At 43.0% G+C, this 24,068-nt stretch overlaps 2 protein-coding genes across 10 annotated transcripts in view; one reads left to right on the top strand and one right to left on the bottom strand.

The window, feature by feature from the left end:
• CDCA2 (cell division cycle associated 2) overlaps nt 1-4,732 on the bottom strand; it is a 28,287-nt gene extending 23,555 nt beyond the window's left edge. For 4 of the 9 annotated variants that reach the window (XM_084615090.1, XM_084615088.1, XM_084615087.1 and 1 more), the window contains exons 1-4: nt 4,456-4,529; nt 2,660-2,751; nt 2,160-2,199; nt 644-1,347 (exon numbers count right to left, since the gene is read on the bottom strand). In XM_084615090.1, the coding sequence (XP_084471216.1) occupies nt 644-1,187 (544 nt within the window). In that variant the 5' untranslated portion in view covers nt 1,188-1,347; nt 2,160-2,199; nt 2,660-2,751; nt 4,456-4,529. Of the gene's footprint in view, nt 1-643; nt 1,348-2,159; nt 2,200-2,659; nt 2,752-4,455 lie in introns of all 9 variants that reach the window. The other 5 variants (XM_084615093.1, XM_084615091.1, XM_084615094.1 and 2 more) reach the window with 5 other exon arrangements.
• Nucleotides 4,733-5,122: 390 nt separating this feature from the next.
• Nucleotides 5,123-23,666, top strand: KCTD9 (potassium channel tetramerization domain containing 9). Its single transcript, XM_084615009.1, has 12 exons — nt 5,123-5,239; nt 14,318-14,439; nt 15,379-15,422; nt 15,606-15,702; nt 16,179-16,237; nt 16,817-16,945; nt 17,612-17,679; nt 17,808-17,903; nt 18,772-18,921; nt 19,789-19,894; nt 20,235-20,368; nt 21,340-23,666. The coding sequence occupies exons 1-12, from the start codon at nt 5,192-5,194 to the stop codon at nt 21,454-21,456; spliced, it is 1,170 nt and encodes a 389-aa protein (XP_084471135.1). The 5' UTR covers nt 5,123-5,191; the 3' UTR covers nt 21,457-23,666.
• Nucleotides 23,667-24,068: the final 402 nt, after the last annotated feature.

The following is a 24,068-nucleotide window of genomic DNA, read 5'->3' as shown; positions in this document are numbered from 1 at the left end:
AAAACCTATATCTGTTATTACCAGAAATGCCCATTATGTCATATTACTCTGTGAATGAAACTGACATCCACCCAATCAGAAAATAAATCATTTTGCCATTTTACATAGTCATATCAATCTTTTATATTGAACTCAGCATATTTGCATTATGGGTAGCTTATGCTGTTTATCCATTACAGCATCATTTTGGTTTGATGAACTGTAAGTGAGATCCAGCAATATAAACAGTCATACTTGAAGGCACCTTCAAAAATTTTAACCTTTTGGGCCTGTGAGAAGCCAATTCTATTGCCCATTTCAACAGTACTTCCAGCTATGTCGGCAATCTTGGGATTTTTAAAACAACTTTGTTTTGTTTTAATTTTTTAACTAGATGGATTTCAGCATAAATTAAAGACCCTCAGTTTTCAAATAAGTTTTCTTACTTGACAGCTTCCACCCACCACATTCCAATCCAATTTAAGAGCATTTTTCATGTAAAAGTTGTCCCAAATGCCCTGAAATCTCTGGAGAGGGATTCATGTCCACCATTAAAAATTTAGGGGAATGTAAATTATGCAAGATACCAGGTGTGTTCTTGCTTACATATGAAGCACAATATTTTGAAAATTTTCATTTTTACAGTCACCTTATCAATCCTTACCTACAGATGGCTTAGCAGTAAAAGACTCTGGAGTAATCCCAAATTCAGCTATTGTTACATGAGCAAAATCAATAGGTTTCCTCATTAATTTCTCTGATGTTCCACAATTAGGTTTTACATCTGCTTCACCTTTGTTTGGTGTCAGATAGCTAGCCTCACCCAAAAATGTAGGTCTGCCTTCTGAAAAAGGACTTTGCAGTTTGTTTGATGTCAAAAAGGACAAGGAAGGTTCAGGTAAGTTTCCTTTTTGTTTAACAGAAAGGCTTTCATAAACTGCCAGTTTACTATCATCCTTACTCTTCTGATATAATTTTCTCCCTACGTATTTGTTGCATTTCACTCTGGGTTTCTGCACATTTGTGGGGTTCCTGCCATTTAAATTTTCCATTTCTGAAACCTTTGTGCTTTTTGATTCATCCATTCTGACAATCTTGTCTTTTGGAACAGGCATAGAAGAAATATCTCCGTCTTCTTCAATAATTCCTTTCCCATTTTCTTTGACATCAGCAACAGTATTTATAATTTGTCTAGATTGTCTGCGCATAGTCAGTACTGTATTCTGAGCTTCCAAAAAAATACGATCAGTCTTGTTGTTCTCTTGTAATCACAGCTCTGTCATTAAGAACATGTTTATGTTTTTTTGTAAAAGCAACAGCCACAACATGCAGACGCTGTAAAGCTGTTAGAAGATGCAGTCGTCCTTCCTATGGAGGGAAGGAAGTATGAAATGTTAGCTCTGAAGTTTACTGTAAATATCAGATATTATATGCACAATATTCTGAAGTATGTGGATATCTGTATTAAACACACACAAAAAACTATGCTAATGCAACATTAGGATGGAGATTTCCAAATCACCAAAGTCAGAAAATTCAAGCCTCCCCCCGCCCCTGCACATCTATTTTAAATCTTGCCCCTTATCCAACAGGTTTTTGTGTTAATACTACACAGTGATAATTTTCATGTGCAGTAGAGTTTTGGTTTATATATAAATCACTACTTAGATTTTTTTTTGAGACTTTGAAATCTCGAGTAACTGATCTTCCACTTAGTTTTGTCACATTGAAATAAACGTTAGATTTAAGTATGTAGAACTATAGATATGATCGCACTGGAGCTCTAAAGCTTAATTTGTGGCACTTATCGCACACTGAATACTAGATGCATTTATTTCAATGCAAGATTGAGAGTTAAAGGTCTTCTCCCACACATACACAATTAAGCATTCAAACATACGCTTGGCCAAAATTTTCAAATAGTGAACGTCTAAAAAGTTATCCTCTTAAATCTATGTTTTGGCACCTAACTAAAATGGACTGATTTTACAGAAGTGCTGAGCACCCACAACTCCCACTGACTTCAAGATCTATTGGGAACTCAGCCAGTCATTCATTGTAAAAGGGCTGCATTACTAAAACTTGCACTTTTATTACAACTTGCCCAGTCTAGAATCCAATGATCTTTTGGCAGATATTGACAACGCCACACAAACAAGAACGTACTAGCTGGTACTCACTTTCTTAAGGGAAATCTCCTCCCTCTGAGATAATGTTCATCTAAAGCATAACAGGACAAATCAGTTTGTTTATTTAAACAAAAAGAAAACATTTTAACACCCAAAGTAGGGCAATAAGATAGTGTCACGTTAAACAGAACAAAAAAAAAAAATAAGCCACCCAAAATTAAGCCCAGTATCGCACAAGTCTTGCGCAATAGCATCACAACAATGCTTAAATAAGCTGTCACAATGTGACAAAATATTATTACACAAACATTCCAAAGTAACTAATGCTACAGCTTTTGATTATCAAAGCAGCCCTTCCCGTTTGAAAAGCTGAAGACTGCTTTGGTAGATGGCATAAGTAATGTGGGGAAAGGCAGAGATTGCCAAGTATTAAGAGTAGGTTGTTCCTTTAAAAAAATAACAGGTGCTTTTAAAGAAAAGAGCCTGCTGTACCATGCTGTGCACCTGTCAAGCAAAACCAAACACACAATCCAGTCCTTCCTTCCACATACCTACTTCTAATTGTTTTATTGTTCCCTTCTTGTGCCAACATCTGAAGTTAGATTGGATGCTTTTGGGGGTACAGGAGGTGTCCGGCATACAACTGGGCAACATAAAGAAACGAAAGGAGATGGGTAGAAAAGAGGAACGTTTGTTGGATGGGTACGCTCAAAGATTCACACCGGCTGGTGCACGTTCCTCCCCCCACCCAAAGGAGGTGCAGGCACCACAAAAAGAAAGGCAAGTAGACTGCACATGTCCTCAATAGTGTCACTGGATTGTGTAGCAACAGCTGACAAAGAGGTCCTGCAAAGGGGTGGGGGTGGGGGAAGGAGACTGCTCCCAGAGGGGCCGCGGAGAAGAGCCCCAGTGCCCAAGGGTCTATCAAGCAATTCCCCCCACATATAGATCCTGTTGTTCCCATGGACATTTTTTCAATTTCTACAATACCCCATCCCACTCTCTCAGATCCCCCATCCCCCTTCCCTCTCTCATATCCGCCTCCTCCCCCAGCACCCCTTCCATATCCCTCCTCCCCGAAGCACCCCTCCCTCTCTCATCCCTCCTCCCCACCTCTCCCCCTCTCATATCCTCTGCACCCCTCCCTCTCATATCCCTCCTCCCCACCTCTCCCCCCGTACCCCTCCCTCTCTCATCCCTGCTCCCCACCTCTCCCATCCCTCCTCCCCCAGCACCCCTCCCTCTCTCATCCCTCCTCCCCACCTCTCCCCCCTCTCATATCCCCCACACCCCTCCCTCTCTCATATCCCCCCTCCCCACCCCGTACCCCTCCCTCTCTCATCCCTGCTCCCCACCTCTCCCATCCCTCCTCCCCCAGCACCCCTCCCCCTCATATCCCCCGTACCCCTCCCTCTCTCATATTCCTCCTCCCCACCTCTCCCCCCGTACCCCTCCCTCTCTCATATTCCTCCTCCCCACCTCTCCCCCCGTACCCCTCCCTCTCTCATATTCCTCCTCCCCACCTCTCCCCCCGTACCCCTCCCTCTCTCATCCCTGCTCCCCACCTCTCCCATCCCTCCTCCCCCAGCACCCCTCCCTCTCTCATCCCTCCTCCCCACCTCTCCCCCCTCTCATATCCCCCACACCCCTCCCTCTCTCATATCCCCCCTCCCCACCCCGTACCCCTCCCTCTCTCATCCCTGCTCCCCACCTCTCCCATCCCTCCTCCCCCAGCACCCCTCCCCCTCTCATCCCTCCTCCCCCCCCATATCCCCCGCACCCCTCCCTCTCTCATATTCCTCCTCCCCACCTCTCCCCCCGTACCCCTCCCTCTCTCATATTCCTCCTCCCCACCTCTCCCCCCGTACCCCTCCCTCTCTCATATTCCTCCTCCCCACCTCTCCCCCCGTACCCCTCCCTCTCTCATCCCTGCTCCCCACCTCTCCCATCCCTCCTCCCCCAGCACCCCTCCCTCTCTCATCCCTCCTCCCCACCTCTCCCCCCTCTCATATCCCCCACACCCCTCCCTCTCTCATATCCCCCCTCCCCACCCCGTACCCCTCCCTCTCTCATCCCTGCTCCCCACCTCTCCCATCCCTCCTCCCCCAGCACCCCTCCCCCTCTCATCCCTCCTCCCCCCCCCTCATATCCCCCGCACCCCTCCCTCTCTCATATTCCTCCTCCCCACCTCTCCCCCCGTACCCCTCCCTCTCTCATCCCTGCTCCCCACCTCTCCCGTCCCTCCTCCCCCCAGCACCCCTCCCTCTCTCATCCCCCCTCCCCACCTCTCCCATATCCCCCCTCTCATATCCCCTCCAGCACCCCTCCCCCTCTCACAGCCCCCCACCTCACACACAACGGTTCCCGAATCCAGGACGACCCGACCAAGAGGAAAACTACGGCTTACGGGCTGGACCCGCCTCTTCATTCAAACTCATTCCAAGGCCTGCACCGTGCGTATCCCTCCGCATGGTCATCCCGCGCCGAGAGCCGCATCAACCTGGGCACATGCCCTCCAGACCAGTGGGGTGGCAGGAAGAAGGCCACCTCCGGCAGGCTTAGGGGCTCAGATAGTCCCAGAAAGCCTCTGCGAGGACCAGGACTATTTTCCCTGCAGTGAGTCCCGGCAGCGCGCAGGAAACATAGCATCGACGCGATTGGATGGCGCACTAGTTTTGAAATACGGCCCATCAAACGGCCAGTCCATCCCCACGTGACACAGGGGCCAATTACTCCCTGGCCAATCAGAAGTCTAGGGAGTAATTGGCCCCCCCTCCTCATGCAAATATTTCTCATGCTGTTTGGCCGTCACGAGTAACGCCCTGCACTTCTCAAGCCCCCTCGCTCTTAGAGCTCTGATTGGCCAAAACCCAGACCCCGCCCCCCCAGGGCAGAACGTTCCCCCCGTCAATCCTCCCTGTCTAACCTCCACACCTGCACGGAAATACGCCCCGCCCTTGCCTGCCTCCCATTGGGCAAGAGGAGTGGGAGCGGGTCTCTGATTGGGGACCGGCGATGTCAGTCAGAGGTGCTGGCTTCCGGGTTTGGCGGCGACGGACCGTGGCCTCGGGAGCGCTGGTAGCATGAGGCGGGTCACCCTGTTCGTCAATGGCACCCCCAAGAACGGGAAGGTGAGGGGGGGCCTGGCGAAGGGGGGAGGGCCTCTGAGGTGAAGTGGGTGGGGCCGGGGGGAGGGGGAAGGAGTATGAAGGGTACCGGAGGGGGGGACTATGAAGGGTACTGGAGGGGGGAGTATGAAGGGGGTGGGGAGTATGAAGGGTACTGGGGGGGAGTATGAAGGGGGTGGGGAGTATGAAGGGTACTGGGGGGGAGTATGAAGGGGGTGGGGAGTATGAAGGGTACTGGAGGGGGGAGTATGAAGGGTACTGGAGGGGGGGAGTATGAAGGGGGGGGAGTATGAAGGGTACTGGAGGGGGGGAGTATGAAGGGGGTGGGGAGTATGAAGGGTACTGGAGGGGGGAAGTATGAAGGGGGGGGAGTATGAAGGGTACTGGAGGGGGGGAGTATGAAGGGGGTGGGGAGTATGAAGGGTACTGGAGGGGGGGAGTATTTGAGGGGAGTATGAAGGGGGTGGGGAGTATGAAGGGGGTGGGGAGTATGAAGGGTACTGGAGAGGGGAGTATGAAGGGGGTGGGGAGTATGAAGGGTACTGGAGAGGGGAGTATGAAGGGGGTGGGGAGTATGAAGGGGGGGAGTATGAAGGGTACTGGAGGGGGGAGTATGAAGGGTATTTGAGGGGGGGAGTATGAAGGGGGTATGAAGGGTACTGGAGGGGGGAATATGAAGATTATTGGGGGGGAGTATGAAGGGTATTTGGGGGAGTGGGGTATGAAGGGTTGGGGGGTGAAGGACAGAGGAGCTCTCAAGGGTAGCGGGGCTAGGAGGGGAAATAGGGAGCGGATGCCACTGGTGCCCGGTGCATATGTGAACTCTGTGGTTGTATGTATTTTTTTTTTGTGGATGTGAATTTTTGCCAGTACAAATGACTCACTGTGAGGTTTGCCAGCCCTCTGGGATTGTCCTGGAGTCTCCAAGAATTAAAGATTAATCTTTTAATTTAAGATGATGTCACGTGATGAAATCTCCAGGAATTTGTGCAACAAACGTTGGCAACCCTCCTCACAGTGTAAATCAGTGTGCATGGGTTGTGGGTGCTCTTGCAGGCATCATATTAATTTAGCTGGGGTAGTGGGTAGGTGTTCTAAATCTTACTGGTGCAATGTAAATACCAGTACATGATGCATCTTTCTCTGGTGCAATGTTAGTAACAGGATGGATAAAAATCAGGATTTTTTTTTTAAATTTCAATTTGATTTTGTTTTACTTCAAATTATGTGTTTCTTTTCAAAAAGATATACCTGTTTAAAGTGAAATCTGAATTTAATACAAAACATAAGACCTAAATTTATTATAATCTCTTAAAACATTTAAATAATAAGTATGTATCATGAATCCATGAGCCTCTATCAAAAACTTAGAGTTAGTCTGCATTTCTATATAAAAGAGAGAGTCGAGGGAGAACCATGTGACTTTTGAGGTCAGACTTTATAGGTGTGGCATAGTAGGTTAGCCTAAGTAATTTAGGAGACTGTCTGATTTTCAAAATACTTTGGTATGTAGGAACTTAAGCAGCACTCTCTTTCACTTAAGCATATTTGAAAACTTTCCCAGACTGACCTGAAATCATCAGTTTAATTCACTGACTACAGTTAATCTCTGTTTATTTAGTCATTTAGTTGTAAATATGAAACATTTTTTGATGAGGTTTATATATCCCAAACATTTAAGGTTATTTTGTTTAATAAAAACAAATTGTAAAAACACAAACTGTTTTGTGTGTTTGTTTAAATTCCGGTTACCATCCTAATACAGCTTGACACAAGTAATGAGCAAAAATTTAACCATCAAGTAAATAAGCAATATATCATTCATCATTTTCTAATATACTAAAAATGTACAATTAATAATAATCTGAAAATATACTATATAATTCCTCAAATAAATGTACATAGTTATAATGTATCCTCCGAGTTAGCAAAAAGATGTGCCAGTTTTAGTGTAAAGGCTCTATTTAGATGTAAATAACTGTGAAAACATGAGCTCAGTCAACGGGAGGGCTGTGTTTTTAGAAAATAACTGAAGTACAAATGGAAAAGTTGATTAAAATCGATGATTTAAATTGAGGCATTCCACTTCGTGATTTAAATCAGTCCACCCTGTCTAAGTACCATGGTTACTGATGGTGTGGGCCGGGTTTTCAAATCTGTCTATAAAGGTGGATTTTTTTCTAGCACAGCAGTGGGTATGCACAAATTTTGTGTGAATGACTTAAGTCCTCCTAGCGTGTTTGTAGCTGTTGAGGTGGGGGAAAAAATACTGCAGGGTTGTGTGGATAGACATGTTGCAATAAATCTACAGACCTATATCTTGGTACTCATGTTTGAAAAATTTCCCTCAGTCTCCCACTGTTGTCTGATTGTAATACTAGTATATAAATGTAGTAATGTCTGGCCCTGCACAGATGTTATAACCAAAACAAAAAGAAAAGGAGTACTTGTGGCACCGTAGAGATTAACAAATTTATTTGAGCATAAGCTTTTGTGAGTTACAGCTCACTCCATCGAGTGCAAGTGAGCTGTAGCTCACGAAAGCTTATGCTCAAAAAAATATGTTAGTCTCTAAGGTGCCACAAGTACTCCTTTTCTTTTTGCAAATACAGACTAACACGGCTGTTACTCTGAAACATAACCAAAACAGCAATTAAACCTCTTAAGATAATATATAAACTTAATAGTGTCTGTGTATGAATCATATTTACATGGAGGGAATTGTTCTGTGAATATTCTACTATACGCACAAGGGAATGACCTTCAACCTCTGGTGAAACCTCTCATTGTTACGGGTCTTCTGTGCCTTGCAAAATTAGACCCTTAATTTTCTTCTCCCGGCCTCCAATACGTGATCCCTCTTTCCTTCCCTCCCTCAAACAAGGAAGTTCAAGTTTTTTAAGTTTTGTTTAATAATTTTTATCGTGTTAAGAATACGATGTTACACTATTAAAATTAAGAAATGAATGACTTATTTATAGGGATGCTAAAATTTCGGTGCACCTTGTTAAGGATCTATTACCATGTTTTTGTTATGTGTAATAAACTTCAGCCTCATCTGCAGCAATTCCTTTTCATGGCTTGGAAACTGAATTATCCTTTCATTCCCGAGAGTGTGTCCCTCTAGGATAGGTTTGGGACATGCAGGCAGGGCAGGATGGGGGAGCTTTGCATTGCTGTCCATCCTATTCCTGTTCTATGGGTAGAATATACGAATTCAGTATCTGGGGCTAGCATCTTTCAAGAACATCTGTATTTGCCAGATTTTCTACTGATCCTCTCTGTTATGGCCTAGTCCTACTTCCACTGAAGTTCATGGAAATGGGATTGAGCTCATTAAGAGTGAGCATATGTCAAGTATTCACTAACTCTTTTTTTTTTTGGGGGGGGGGGGGGGTTCAAAGAGACTAGGAATTCCTTGCTTGAGTCATGGTTCCATGTGGTTAAAGTCACATTCACATTGTCATTGTTAATGCAGGTCCTGCTCTTTTCCTTCTAGTTTGCAGTGACAGGCCTGTAAATTAAAGTCTGCCGGCTGCTTATGGTTCTGTTTTTATAAATCGCCATCTAAGGCTGGATTGGCCTTCAGCCCAACATTTAATGTAATATTGGTTTAATGTGAGTAATTCCCTCTATCGGGGGGGATATGCATGCACTTCCAATAATGGTCTTTTCCATCTCCAACTACCGTGATATATCTACACTTTCAGTTATCTGCTGCTAACAAGTGATATTAAACTTCACTCACTATCTGAGGCTTCTGAAATAATCTTTGAAGGAGGAGAGAGGCTCAGTTCTCTAGGCTTAGCCAGCATACAAATCTTAAAGAAGAAATGACCAGCTGTCAGGTATTCATAAAATCTGTTCCACCTTGTATTTAGCTATGATACTCTAAGTACTTTTCTAAGATCTGAAGAAGAGCTGTGTGTACGCTCGAAAGCTTGTCTCTTTCACCAACAGAAGTTGTTCCAATAAAATATATTACCTCACATGCCTGGTCTCGCTAGGCCTTACTAAACCTAGCTCCTTTTCCCACTCTGCCTTAGATCTATATCTCCTGAGTTATTTAACTGGAATGACAGAACTGACTTAGTTTTCACTGCTGCAATGGAAAGCAATGTTAGAGAGCCCTGGAACAGAACAAATGAGCAATATTTATTTTTCAACAAAATAATCAGTATATAAAAACACTTGCTTTATTGGTGGTCTGTTCATTGCTTCCTGCCACTTCACCAAATTCAGTCCTGGTGTAACCAGGTGTACGTCATTTGATTTCAGTGGCGTTAAGCTCACTTACATCAGGCTTAGTTTGGCCCATCATCCCCTCCTTGAAACCCTTAGTTGACTTAGTTCCCTGTGAGCAGCAGGATGCTTGGCAGCACCAGTTCTGTGGGAAAGGTTATTAAATTGCTGCTTTCTTAGCCAAGGCCAGTAGGGCTGTATAAATTGACCAGTACGGAGACATTGCAGCAAGAAGTGCTTCTACAATACTAGGTTTCAGAGTAACAGCCGTGTTAGTCTGTATTCGCAAAAAGAAAAGGAGTACTTGTGGCACCTTAAAGACTAACCAATTTATTTGAGCATAAGCATTCGTGAGCTACAGCTCACTTCATCGGATGCATACTGTGGAAAGTTTAGAAGATCTTATTATATACACACAAAGCATGAAAAAAATACCTCCTCCCACCCCACTCTCCTGCTGGTAATAGCTTATCTAAAGTGATCACTCTCCTTACAATGTGTATGATAATCAAGTTGGGCCATTTCCAGCACAAATCCAGGCTGCCACCAGTTGTCACGGAGTGTGGGGGAGTCCAGGCCCTGCACCCCTCTTCCTGGGATTCACTGAGACTCTCAGCCAGCCAGTAAAACAGAAGATTTATTGGACAACAGGAACACAGTCCAAAACAGAGCTTGTGGGTACACCCAGGACCCCTCAGTCAAGTCCTTCTGGGGGAGCAGGGAGCTTAGACCCCAGCCCTGGGGTTCCCTGTGTTCCTCCACCCAGCCCCAAACTGAAAACTAAACCCACCCAGCAGGTTCCCTGCTGCAGTCTCCGTCCACATGCCTGGCAGAGGTGTCACCTCCCCCTCCTCCTCCTGGCTCAGGTGACAGGCTCTCAGGTCTCCCATCCCCAGGGCACATTCCCAGGTCAGCACTCCCCCCTCCCTGCTGAGTCACATCGTCACATCTCTTCCCCCTTCGAGACTGAACTGAGCGGGGTGACTGTGACCAGTGACCTGGGGAAGTTCGGGGCCCCCTCTCCGGGACAGCGCATCCGCTATCAGGTTGGCACTTCCCTTCACGTGGACCACGTCCATGTCGTAATCCTGCAGGAGCAGGCTCCACCTCAGGAGTTTGGCGTTGGCTCCTTTCATCTGGTGCAGCCAGGTCAGGGGAGAGTGGTCGGTGTACACGGTGAAGTGTCGCCCGAAGAGATAGGGTTCTAGTTTCTTGAGGGCCCACACCATGGCCAGGCACTCCTTCTCGATGGCCGCGTAGTGTTGCTCCCGGGGTAGCAACTTCTTGCTCAGGTACACGATGGGGTGTCTCTCCCCCTTTTCGTCCTCCTGCATTAACACCGCCCCCAGTCCCGTGTAGGAGGCGTCGGTGAACACCACAAAGGGCTTGTCAAAGTCTGGGTTTGCCAGAACTGGGCCACTGACCAGAGCCTCCTTCAGCGCCCGGAAAGCCTCCTGGCACTGCTCGGTCCAGACGACCTTGTCTGGCTTCTCCTTCTTGCATAGCTCAGTGATGGGGGTGGTTATGGCGCTAAAGTGGGGCACAAATCTTCGGTAGTATCCTGCCATCCCAGTAAAGGCTTGGACCTGCTTTTTGGTGTGGGGAGCGGGCCAGTCTCTGATCACCTCCACCTTGGCTGGTTCCGGCTTTAGGTGGCGGCTCCCCTCCCGATGGCCTAGGTAAGATACTTCAGCCATCCCCACCTTGCACTTCTCCGCTTTTACAGTCAGCCCAGCCCCCTGGAGTCGGTCCAGCACTTGTCTAGCCTGGGACACGTGGTCCTCCCAGGTCTGGCTAAAGACACAGATGTCATCAATATACGCCACGGCAAAACTCTCCATCCCCCTCAGGAGCTGGTCCACCAGGCGCTGGAAGGTGGCCGGTGTTCCCTTGAGGCCGAAAGGCAGGGTCAGGAACTCATAGAGCCCCAGAGGGGTGATAAAGGCCGCTTTCAGCCGGGCATCTGCATCCAGCGGCACTTGCCAGTAGCCCTTTGTAAGGTCCATGGTGGTAAGGTACCGAGCTCCTCCCAGCTTGTCTAGGAGCTCGTCCGGCCTGGGATGGGGTAGGCATCAGATACAGTGATGGCATTGAGTTTCCGATAGTCCACACAGAACTGGACACACATCCTTTTTGGGGACCAGCACCACCGGCGAGGCCCAAGGGCTGGCCGATGGCTGGATCACCCCCAAAGCCAGCATGTCCCGGACCTCTCTTTCCAGGTCCTGAGCAGTTTTCACTGTGACTCGGAAGGGGGAGCATCTTATCGGCGGGTGCGACCCTGTCTGCACCCGGTGGACAGTCAGATTAGTGCATCCAGGCTGGTTGGAAAACAGCTGTCGGTACGGATGCAGCACCCCCTAACCTCAGCTTGCTGGGCTGGGGTTAGTTGATCCGAGAGGGGAATTGTTTCCAGGGGGGAACCAGCTCTGGTCCCAGGGAATAGATCTACTAAAGGGTCATCTCCCTGCTCCTCCCACTGTCCACATACGGCCAACACCACATTCCCCCTGGCATAATATGGCTTCATCATATTCACATGGTACACCCGGCGGTGGTGCGCCCGGTTTGACAGCTCCACCACATAGTTTACCTCATTGAGCTGCTTGATAACCTTGAAAGGGCCCTCCCAGGCGGCCTGTAGTTTGTTCTTTCTCACAGGGATGAGACCCATCACCTGATCCCCGGTGGCGTAGGCGCGGGCCCGCGCCGTGCAGTCATACCAGACCTTCTGCTTCCTCTGGGCTCTGCCCCCTGGATTTGTGCTGGAAATGGCCAAACTTGATTATCATACACATTGTAAGGAGAGTGATCACTTTAGATAAGCTATTACCAGCAGGAGAGTGGGGTGGGAGGAGGTATTTTTTTCATGCTTTGTGTGTATATAATAAGATCTTCTAAACTTTCCACAGTATGCATCCGATGAAGTGAGCTGTAGCTCACGAAAGCTTATGCTCAAATAAATTGGTTAGTCTTTAAGGTGCCACAAGTACTCCTTTTCTTTCTACAATACTGTGCATCTAATATTGTTTCAGCAGCTATCTTCTTATCTTTTCCATTTATGCATATAAAAGCCATAGTCTTGTAAATGTCACCATTTGTTTCCTTTTCTGCTTTCTTGAAACTTCATTTATTGTCCGCCCTCCAACCTTCCCTCTCGCAAACACACCTGCACATTTCTTTTGTCCTTCACCGTATTTTTAGATTTTTATTAGGGTGAGTTTTTTTGGTCTCAGTCCATTGAGGATCAATTATATAGTAGATTTCCCCTCACCCTCCTCACTTTTTGACAGCTCTTTCCGTTCCCTTTTTTTCTCATCCTAACAAAAATTGGCAGTGTGGTGATTAGGAAGAGGCACTGAAACCATAAATAATGCATTGGGTTGGAACTAGTTAAGTTTGTTCTGACGCACAACGACATTGGTGCTTATCTTGTACCTTGAGCAGTACTGAGTTCTCCCGGTCTGCATTTTGTGGAGATTCTGACTTCAGGGACCTTCTCAAGGCCCTGATCTCATTAAACACCTGACATTTCAAGTGACTGGCAAAGGGGAGAGGGACAAATAGAATGGAAAAGAAATCCACAGCCATTACAGCATTTTAATGCTCCAATGTTTTTTTGAGTAAATGCCATTAAGAGGTTTGATTCTGTTTCTGCTATTGCAATCTGTTGCTAGGGTTGGTTATGATAGCACCTCCAGTCTTAACACTTGACAGATGGGAACAATTGGATCACTGTGGTTTCTGCTAGGTTTTACACATATGTTACATCTGCCAAAGCATGAAGGCATGGAGTGACCTGTGGTCTCCATGGGACATGCTTATTACAGATGAATGACCACAGGCTACACTATTCAATTCCATACACTGCCTTTGGATCATGGGCTGATACTTGGCAATGCCTGGTAATTTTAAAATAATCAGTGTCCATGTTGTGACACTTATCAACAAACTAGTTCCTCTTTTGGTACAAAAAATAGAGGTCTGTTCAATGATAGAGCATAGTGCCAGTTTGCTTAAGAGTTGTGCTATTTTTGAGAGCTTAGTAACATTATTTCCTGTCCACAGATTCTTATTTTTGTTTTCACACATTGTGTAATTAACCTCTTGAACTTGCTGCTACAAGATACTGTTGAGACCAAGAGCTTAGGGTTCAAGAAAGGCTGCACATTTATGTGGACAATGAGAAGATCTAAAATTAAGTTAGATGTATATTTTTATTTGGGATATTAACCCTCAAGATTCAGGCCACAAATCAATCACTTAGTGATGGGGGTCAGGAAATGCTTGTGGGTTGGTTTATTGAACTTTCCTCTTGAGCATCTAGTACTGGCTACTTTCAGAATGGCCTGATCTGGTATGACACTTCTTATGTTCCTAATTGTAAACACTTTGATGCCCTGGAGACTTTTTCCCCCCTTCTCTATTTGTTCTTGGGGACTTGCTGTGTGTTTTGTTTTAAAGACATTTTGCAGCAATTTCATGAGCAGTAGAATAGAGGGAGAAGTAGAGAGATTTAAAATAAGAGGCTTAAGTCCTACTAGATAGAATAGGATTCTAATCATCATTGTGCATTCAATAAAACATGTTTTTAAAAAATCCTTTAACGCCCAAGGTATTTCTTAGTTATTATAAAGACACAACCAAAACAAACTTTACAACTGTTTCAGCTCATTAGAGGGGGCCATTAGATTGTGACGTGGGGGCTTGTTGTTTTCCCCCCTTCATATTAAGTGTAGATAATGTGTGTTCTTCTTTTAAAAACGGTAGTTTAAATATCCAGAAAATATATCCACAAACGGTATCTGCAGCACTAAATTACCTGTCTTCTGTTTCTAGGTGGTGGCTGTTTATGGGACATTATCAGATTTGCTGTCTGTGGCTAGTAATAAGCTTGGAATAAAAGCGACCAGTGTGTACAATGGGAAAGGTGGACTCATTGATGATATTGCATTGATCAGGTAATGTTTGTCCAAACAGAAGCTAACTTAATTGAGACTAATACTAATATGCTGTTCTATGAAAATATATGAAGAAAGTGCTATAGAGGCCATTTGAAAAGCAGTTTGTATAGATACTGGTTAGAAAACTTAGGGCTGTCCTCCTGGATCTTCAATAACTCGACTTTAATAACCTGGCTCTAACAGTGGTCAATACCTGGTGCTTTAGAGGAAAGCAAATCCCATCACAAGTGCCCCTGATCAGTTATGGAATGCTGCATGACTGTGTGGATTCCATCCTGAACCTTGTTTTAAGTCATTTTATGCCCTGAAGCAAGAGAGAGTTAACATTTTTTCCCCTTTAACATTCTCCTATCTTATGTTTTAATTTGCCAAAACAGAAATGCTATGATATCCTAGCCAAAGTGTGTTTTGTTTTGTTTTGTTTTTTAAATTTTGAGGAGAATTAAACTGCTTGTATCAACTGGATGTCATAACATTTAATACCTATCTGAATTGTTGTACAGAAATGTGTATACTAAAGGGATTACCAATGCACGGAGTACGTATGTGGCTTAATCCTTCAGCCCTTCTACCTGTGAATTACATGTGTGAGGGTTGGAGGATTGGACATTTAAGACGGCAAGACTATATGTACTTCAGACAAGAGAGAACAGGTACTATACATTTCACAGGAGATACAACTAATGAACTGAACTAAACTTGCTAAGTAACAGAGGGCTTGATTCTTGCCTGGCTTACATTGGTGTAAATTGGGAGTATCTCCATTGAAATTGTGTTACACTCATAAAATCAATGGGAGATCAGAATTGGATGCTAACGTTCTAAGTAAATGATAATCAATTTCCATTGCCTCAAACTGATTGGGAAAGGGTTAACCCTGGATTAATGACTTTTTATACAAAGTACACAATTATTTTTTTTCCTTTTTTTCCCTAGGGATGATGATGTTTTGTTCGTTTGCGAAGGGGAGCCATTCATTGGTAGGTGGGTGGGGGGGTTGACTAATGTTTTGACTTACGAAGAAAGATTTGAAGTAAATGTAAAATATATATGAAATTCTTTTCACCAGTGTGCAAACAGTTTTCAGAAGAGGTATCTTATAATGTGGGGTTATTCAGAAATATACTTGACTAAAGATCACTTTGTACATTTCATCAATGTAGATCCTCAGACAGACGTAAAATTTCACGAAGAACTAACAGGGTCGCACACGGATTGGTTAACACTAAATGTTGGAGGCCGATACTTTACAACTACACGGTGGGAATATAACTATTTAATTTTTGTTTTCAAAGAACTTTATAGACTTACTTCCGTGAGTCAACCACTGTATGTTCACTTGGTGAGTCTTCAGAGGACAAATAAAAAAACATTGAAAAAAAATCACTTATTTAGGAGAAAATCTTTCTGGGCAGTTATCTTATTGTTCACTATTACTGATTTAGAACAGTTTTCAGATAGTATTAAAAACTTGCTGGAAAATTGTATTTGGAATCTTCTCTACTTTTTAATCAATCAAATAAGCTCTCTCCTTTTGAGATTTCTTATGAGAGTAAATTTGACCTAATACGCTATACATGTTATGAAAATAAGTCTCGGACAGCATTGTAATTTAGAGATCTGTCTCTTACTCTCATCACTTTCATAACTGTAGGTACAGGAAATTCTTGATTTGTTGCAATGTACCTCTTGAGCTAGACAAGCTAAAGATAAATTGAATTTGCTTTATTTTCCAGGAGCACTTTAGTTAATAAAGAACCTGACAGTATGCTGGCCCATATGTTTAAAGATAAAGGTTGGTATTTTGAAATAGACTTCTTCCTTAAAGTTAGTAAAAGCACTGTTAATTTTTTTTTTTAAAGATACCCTTTCCTTATGAGTATATGTTAGAGTACCAAAACAGAACTTAAAATGCTTTACTTTTCACCTGTTGTGCTTAAAGTTTGTATGACATCTTGAAAATGTAATTTACGACTGGTAATACTTGTGAATGCTTTTAGTTGCATCTCACTCTTATTTGACCATTGTTTCAATTAATGCAATCAATGTGCTAACACTGTTCAAGAGACAAAAATACAGTCCATGCTCCAGTAAAACTAAAACAGTCCAGTTCTGCTCCGATTTATGTTGATTCACCTGCTGGTTCTTATACTGTAACATGAATTGTGTTTTGGATTTACAATTGCCACTTCTTGTTGTTGTTTTGTTTTTTTTTTCTTTTCATTCTCTTCCAGACTGTGTCCCTTCAAGTCAATCTTTTATTTAGCTCATTACAATCTGTTGCTTTGAGTGGTGTGGCAGTAGTAATCTGAATATGAAAAGTTATCACTGTATCAAATTTAATACACTGCATATTTTTTGTGTGTGGAAACAGATGTCTGGGGGAATAAGCAGGATCGCAGGGGAGCGTTCCTAATTGATCGCAGCCCAGAGTACTTTGAACCAATTCTGAACTATTTGCGTCATGGGCAGCTCATTGTAAATGATGGCGTTAATTTGCTAGGTATGTATTTTCTGTGTGACATCCCTAAAATTTATTCCTCATCAAAGGTTAAACTCTGTCCCTCCGTACATCCACTGGCGTCAATAAGAGTTGTGTATGTATATCTGAGGGTTTGTAGATGTTTTTAAAACTTTGGTCCATTTGTTATTGATTAAGTTTAATTCTGTGATTTACAGTTGAATGAAAATAATATATTGGTACCGATTCAGCTTGAGGGTTGTCAGGATTCTTGCCATGCCCTAACCTATTACTATAATTCTGGGTTTAATTCCTTAACCCTCATGTACTCCAGATCTTCTACACTGCTTGTATTTGAAACACACCGTCACTAAATTGGTGGATAATTTTTCCTTTAAACTGTGGATAAGGTCTCCTTTCCTCCACCCTAATTACATCTAATTAATGTATATGGTTGACAGTTGTATTATGTACTTCTTGTGAACTGTTTAAATTCAACAAGAGCTGGTTTTTGTCTTCCTGAGAGTTAAAAGATGAATTGCGGGGTGCGGGAATAGAATTTATGCACTTGCAATCCTGGGGACAGATCTTGCACATCTTGGGAGGTTTTAAACTTCCTCATATCCCAGCGAAGGAGGGAGTTTGGCATCATGCAGGAAGGGGCCCTTATTTTCTAAATAGCGAAGAAATTTTTTTTTCTTTTGTTAGGTGTTTTGGAAGAAGCCAGATTTTTTGGTATTGATTCGTTGATTGAACATCTGGAAGTAGCTATTAAGGTAACTTTTCTATTTTATTTGACTGTACACCTTGGGGTTTTGGGTTTTGTTTTTTTTTTAAATCAATTTTAGCTCTCGCTTCTATAAATATTATTAGTTTTAAACTGTTTGATGCAACTCTCTTGCAGAATTCTCAGCCAGCTGAGGATCATTCTCCTATATCCCGGAAGGAATTTGTCCGATTTCTGCTGGCAACCCCAACTAAGTCTGAACTGCGCTGTCAGGTATAATACAAACGTTGCTTTGAACTATAGTACTAGAGTCCAACAGCAAAATGCCCTACATCTCATGTGACAATTAGTGATGTGAAGTCCAAGCCATGTGTGGGTTTTTTTCCTTTTTTCCCTTTTAATTCCTTTTAAATGTGAGACAGGAGGTCTTGATTCAAAGATATGGCTAATCCAGAACCAATCATGCAGGGGGAAAAAAAGCCCCTCTGTTTTGCTTTTTGTCTTCTATTATTTTAGGTTGAAGATTTCATGTAGCAGCCATTCACTGAATTAATCAGTTCCCTATTCAAATGCAAAATGAACTAACATAACTGAGGACAATGTGTGAGGTTTTGCATTTACATTTCATTCGCTCTCATATGGAGCAGAAGGTGTTCTTGCGTATATTTTTCTTTGATTTAAGGGACTGAGAACACTGTGTAATGTTGTAAGCTCCTTGCGTAAATTCACCTATCTGAGAACATATTTGTTAAGATCTGGATTTAAGTAGAATACAAAATGAAGGTAAGCGTCTAATGTTTTATCTTACATGCACAAGAAAAAAATGTGTGGGGATGGAATAGAATTATAAAGTCTTTCAAGCAGATTGTAATGGTAAGTGTCTAGGGCTTCAGTGTGTTGTAAATAAAAACAAATAATTTTATTTGTAAAGCTCCTCACATAATCTAATGTTCCAATACCTGTCTGATGAAAATAATGTTCATATCTTAGAAATGGGGAAACTGAGTCAAAGATTGTGTCCGAGGTCACAGATGTGGAGGGTGTTAGAGCTGGGGTTAGAACACTGAAGCTTCTGACTCGGTTTTGTGCTTAGACCACTGGACTAAACCTCATCTTCTACTTCTATTTGTTTTTTTTTTAGGGTCTAAATTTCAGTGGTGCAGATCTCTCTCGGTTAGATCTTCGATACATAAACTTCAAGATGGCTAACTTAAGCCGCTGCAACCTAGCCCATGCGAACCTTTGCTGTGCAAATCTTGAACGAGCTGACCTCTCTGGATCAGTGCTTGATGTGAGAATTGTGTCTTCGGAAAGCCTACGCTGTTCAGTGTTGCGTAATTTAGAAGAGCAATATTGGGAACAAATACAAAGTAGCTACATTTGTTTTAAAAACCTTTGCAAACTCTTGAGTGTATAGATCACTTTACAAGTCTTATTGAAAATGTTTGATTACACAAAGACTTGATCTGACAGGTTTATAGTTCATCCCAAAGTTTTAATTTCCTTCCCTCCTCAGATCAGTTTCTGTGGAAGCATAGGTCTAAAGTAAATACAGATTTTGGTTTTGAGCTTGCATTGGGTCTCTTGAAGAGCTGCTGTGGGTTATTGCACTACTCCCCATTCTGGGAGGTTGGCAGGGGAACAGTGTTATAAGATTTCACTCCTCCTCCTTAGATGGCACTATATGCTGTGCTATAATGGGTTTCAGTGCCTTATTATAAGGCTATGTCTACGCTACCATAGAATATCAGGGTTGGAAGGGCCCTCAGGAGATCATCTAGTCCAATCCCCTGCTCAAAGCAGGGCCAATCCTCACTTACGTCGGTATAACTTATGCCGCTCAGGAGTGCGAATAAGTCACCCCCCGAGTGACATAAGTTCCACCAACCTAAGCACCGCGTGGACAGTGTTATCTCAGCGGGAGGGCTGCTACTGCCGCTTGTTGGGGGTGGATTAATTAAGTCGATGGGAGAGCTCTCTCCCATCGACTTAGAGCAGTTACACTAGAGAACTTACAGTGGGCAGCTGCAAGCTCTGGTGTAGCCGTAGCCTAAGATAAATGATACGATCTGACAAGCTGTTCTTACCTTTTGGTCTCTGCAGTTCTCTGAGCTGTGTGTAGAATCTTACTGATAGCATGTACCTCTTTCTTTGCCAGTGTGCAAACCTACAAGGTGTAAAGATGCTCTGTTCCAATGCAGAAGGGGCATCGCTGAAAGGATGTAATTTTGAAGATCCCTCTGGCCTTAAAGCTAACCTGGAAGGTAACAAAAATAGTCTCTCTCTCTGGTATCCACTTGCTTTGGGAGTCATACAGACTAAAAGTGCAAGCGTTGCTGTGACTTATGTTAAATGGTACATGGCAGAGTGTCAAACTTAATTTGTGGAATCAATATATTTGAGAGGAGGCTTTGTCTTGTGAATTGAGAGCGTGTTACTGGAAAGCAGGAGCTCTTGAGTTCTAGTCTTGTTTCTGCCATTGCTTGCATTGAGTTTGGGCAAGTCCCAAAAGCCGCACGATTACCCTAGCTTTGTGCAGGGGTTGGCTGTGTGAATTTCACCCTTGAGTGTTCTTTTTGTAGACCGATTGTTTGTGTATTTTAGGTGCTAACCTGAAAGGTGTTGACATGGAAGGAAGTCAGATGACAGGAATTAATCTAAGAGTTGCAACTTTGAAAAATGCAAAGCTAAAAAACTGTAACCTCAGAGGAGCAACTCTGGCAGGAACTGACTTAGAAGTGAGTAATGTTTTTGTTTCATACACAGTAACTTGTTGAACTAAACTTCCAATAGAATTATTAGACTTCAGCATCTACAGAGGTCTTAACAAGGTTAATTCCTTTCAGCTGGGTTATCTATTAAATGGAAAGCAAGGATATTTTAAACTGGGAGCAATGAAGAGGCACTGATTTTAAGTATAGCAGCTGTCAATTTTCTAGTATTTGTCCTTTTATTGCCCCACATTGCCCATATCTCAGTCTGTCAGTACTTTTGCTCTTGCTTCACGCTTGCCCCAGGGGCTGAGGAATAAAGACTTCAAACCTTAGTTTTTTCAGCTTGCCAAAAATCTTTTTGGCCTTTCTTCCAAAGTGACACACGGATCTGAATGTGCATGGAGATTTTATTACACTTCACTTTTAGTGCTAGATCATGCACTCATTGAAGACAGGTGGAGCTTTGCTGTTGACTTTACTGGAGAGAATCATGCCACATTCAGCAGGGTAGCATGGGGAAGCCTGCCTTGCTGTTCGAGTTCATGCAATATGCTTTAAGTGTCTATATTGTAGAAAAATTACTTCTCTTAATTGGTATGTTCACAAGCCCTATAAAGCTGTTATGATAGAGGAAATTGCTGATATGCCCTTCAGTTATGTCTGTTGGCATGGCAACAATTCTTACCTTTCTATCAGCTTTGTTCAGTGTGGTTCGAATGCTAGTTTGAGATGAGGTGTTTATATTGTATCTTATCAAATTCCTTCACTAAAAATAAATTTGACTGTAGCTGCTTGTGGTAAGTAACCAAAGTCTCAATCTCAAATAGTTTACCAGGAGTAGCTAATTTAGGGTAATATTATAGTGTCCAACTAATTCTAGCTTGCTCTAACTACCATTCTACAGAAGCTGGGTGTACTTTTATATTAGCTTAGACTATCACAGAGTGCTTTCTTTGTACGCTTAACCTGAGAGGCTTTTCTTTTATATCCTTTAGAATTGTGACTTATCGGGTTGTGATCTACAAGAAGCTAACTTGAGAGGCTCTAACGTAAAAGGAGCTATCTTTGAAGAGATGCTGACGCCTTTACACATGTCTCAGAGTGTCAGATAGGGCTTGGCACAGTTGACTGGAAGAATACTTGCTGAAGAGGAAGAAATGAAAAACACTTATTGTGACTTTCTTTCTTCACCCATTCCCTTTATAATCTAGACATACCATTTATTAGACAATAATTTATACCCTTCGTAGTGCCTAAGGAAACACCTCTGATCACTTTTTGGGGGAGGGGGCTTTTATGTAATACGTGTAAGAATAGACATTGTTGCTATTTTTTGAATGGAGATGGGAAAGTGGGCTAGTTTTAGAACCAGAAGTGTTACTTTTTTTAACTAGACTTGTTTTAGCATCACCTCATTTTGGAATGCATTTTTTAGGATTTTAATTTATAAAAGCACAATATATGCAACTATATTTATTACATTTGTATCTGCAATATAAATATATGAAATGTCAGTCATCTATAGTAGCAGAAATGTTCAGGTTTACAATTAGTATTAGTATATCCACAGTTAGTTTCTTTATTCATGCACAGCATACTAGATGATGAATGTGGTGGGGACAGAGTTCCCAAAACACTTCTTTCAGGTACTTTCTTTTGGGTGGGGGGAACAGCATTTAACTAAGTCATCACAGGTAACACTGCCTAGTTGTAGCTTGAATTTAGGTATGCAATGGCTCCACCAACTTCGGAAATATACAGTGGAAGCATCTTTGCAACTATATCTTCACTAGAAAATCTTCATGCACAGCGGAGCTTTGTTATAATTAGAACTTAAAGGAGCATGTTCCAAGACCCACACTACTTATTTAGTCCTTTCGATGTCAGTGTGGAGTGCTGACAAGTGAAAATCTCTAGCTTGTACGTGTCCCTTCTAGCATCAAACCTAAGTGCATGTTTTTTGGTTTTTTTTTTTTTTTTAAAATAGGAAATTAAGTGTGGGTTAGGAAGAGGAAGAGAGTTTATTCCTCCAGCAAAGTGGACACAGGGACTGATGCCCAGCCTCTCTCTCCATGGTCGCTGCTGCTGTGTATGGAATGGCAGCTGTTCCCCCTGAACGCATGCTATGCAAGCATTCTGTTCACTGAAACCATGGATAGCACAGACCTTCCCCAATGCTCTATGTTGGGCCAATTCAGAGAAATGATTTAGTTGGGGATTGGCCCTGCTTTGAGCAGGGGCTTGGACTAGATGACCTCCTGAGGTCCCTTCCAACCCTGATAGTCTGTGAAACCATGGGAGCCACTTCCCTGGTCCAAAATTCCTCTCCTTTACCCCTCTCTACCTGTTAGTGGACAGGGAACCATGGACTTTCTGCAGTGCAGAAAGCCTTATGGGATCTCCGTCCAGCAATGAATTTCACTCAATAAGCTGTTTCCACTGTAACACCAATTGAGAACCTCTCCTATGTGTCTGTGATTATTCTGTACATGAACAAGCACAGACGTTTTATACCAAAAAATACCTGGGTGCATCAAGAATACTTACCTCACTAACTTAAAATAGGTCAAAATCAAAGGAGATACCAATCTTACTGGAAGATAGGAAGAAATGTTGCATGATGTTAAATTTGCAGAGCTTGCCCTTGTTAACCGTGATCTAAATTGTCACAGCTACTTCAGTGGGTCGCTTTTTTAGCTGCAGAAGTGCCGATCTCCTGCCTTCTGTACAAGGAAGGTGGTGTGGTCTTAATAGTTATAGCAAAACCATTTTATTTTCCTAGGAAAGATCAGCTCCCCAAAAGTACGTGACTGGGGGGAATGGGGCTGTATTGGTTTTGACTCGATCATGTCACGTGACCTTCTTGGGTTCAAGGTCGCATAGCCAATTGGAGCAGAATTGGGATTCATCAGGCTCTTAGGCCTTTTGCCTTATTGGACAACACTTATCTTCATGGCAAAAAGTTGCATTATAAATATAGGGTCATTTTCCTTAACAGGAAGGTAATGTACATGCATTGAAGGAAGAATGGAGTGTAGGGCTGGAGAAACGTACGTACTTAAATGAATTATTTTTGTCATATTTGTAGCTGGCAGAAGTAGAATACTGTATGGGAGAAATCTATTTTCATAATCAGTGCGTATAAATTATATTTAAACTTTCACTGATAGTCACTTGAATACTCATAGCATAAGGCATTGTTCACTTGCAGACAAGTTTAAGGTACCTCTTTTGCTATGACAAGGCTGCAGGAATAGCCAAAAATGGCCTGTTCTGAAAATGCAGGTTCTAGCCTGATGTAAACTGGCTGCATCAATAAATAGTATAAAATACTTATAAGGAGTCTTGTTTTTTTAATTGAGTAAAGGTTGTGAAAATACAAGACATTTAAAATGCTTTGCCGCAACGTATATGACTCTTATTTAGGTGGACCAAGGAAAATATAAGCTGGAAAAAGTCTGACTTGCAAGTGAAAGGCAAATTATGTTTTGTGTACTAAAAGCGTTAATGACCAGACCTTGAAAAATGCAGAGCAGACTTTCAAAAGAGCTAAGTTCCCTTTTAGGCATCATAATTGAGAGCCAGGTTTTTCAAGAGAGTTCAGCACCTGGCCACTGGATCACAATGGGAACTGGTAGGTCCTGAAGCCCCTTTTGAAAATCTGGTTCCAGTTGTGTTTGCGGGGCAGTTGGAAATCTGGCCGTGTGTGTCTGCAAAGCCTATC

The sequence above is a fragment of the Lepidochelys olivacea genome, assembly GCF_965140295.1.
Source record: "Lepidochelys olivacea isolate rLepOli2 genome assembly, chromosome: 26".
NCBI lineage: Eukaryota > Metazoa > Chordata > Testudines > Cheloniidae > Lepidochelys > Lepidochelys olivacea.
The sequence above is the reverse complement of the archived record's forward strand: the minus strand, read 5'-3'. Positions and strand labels throughout refer to the sequence as shown.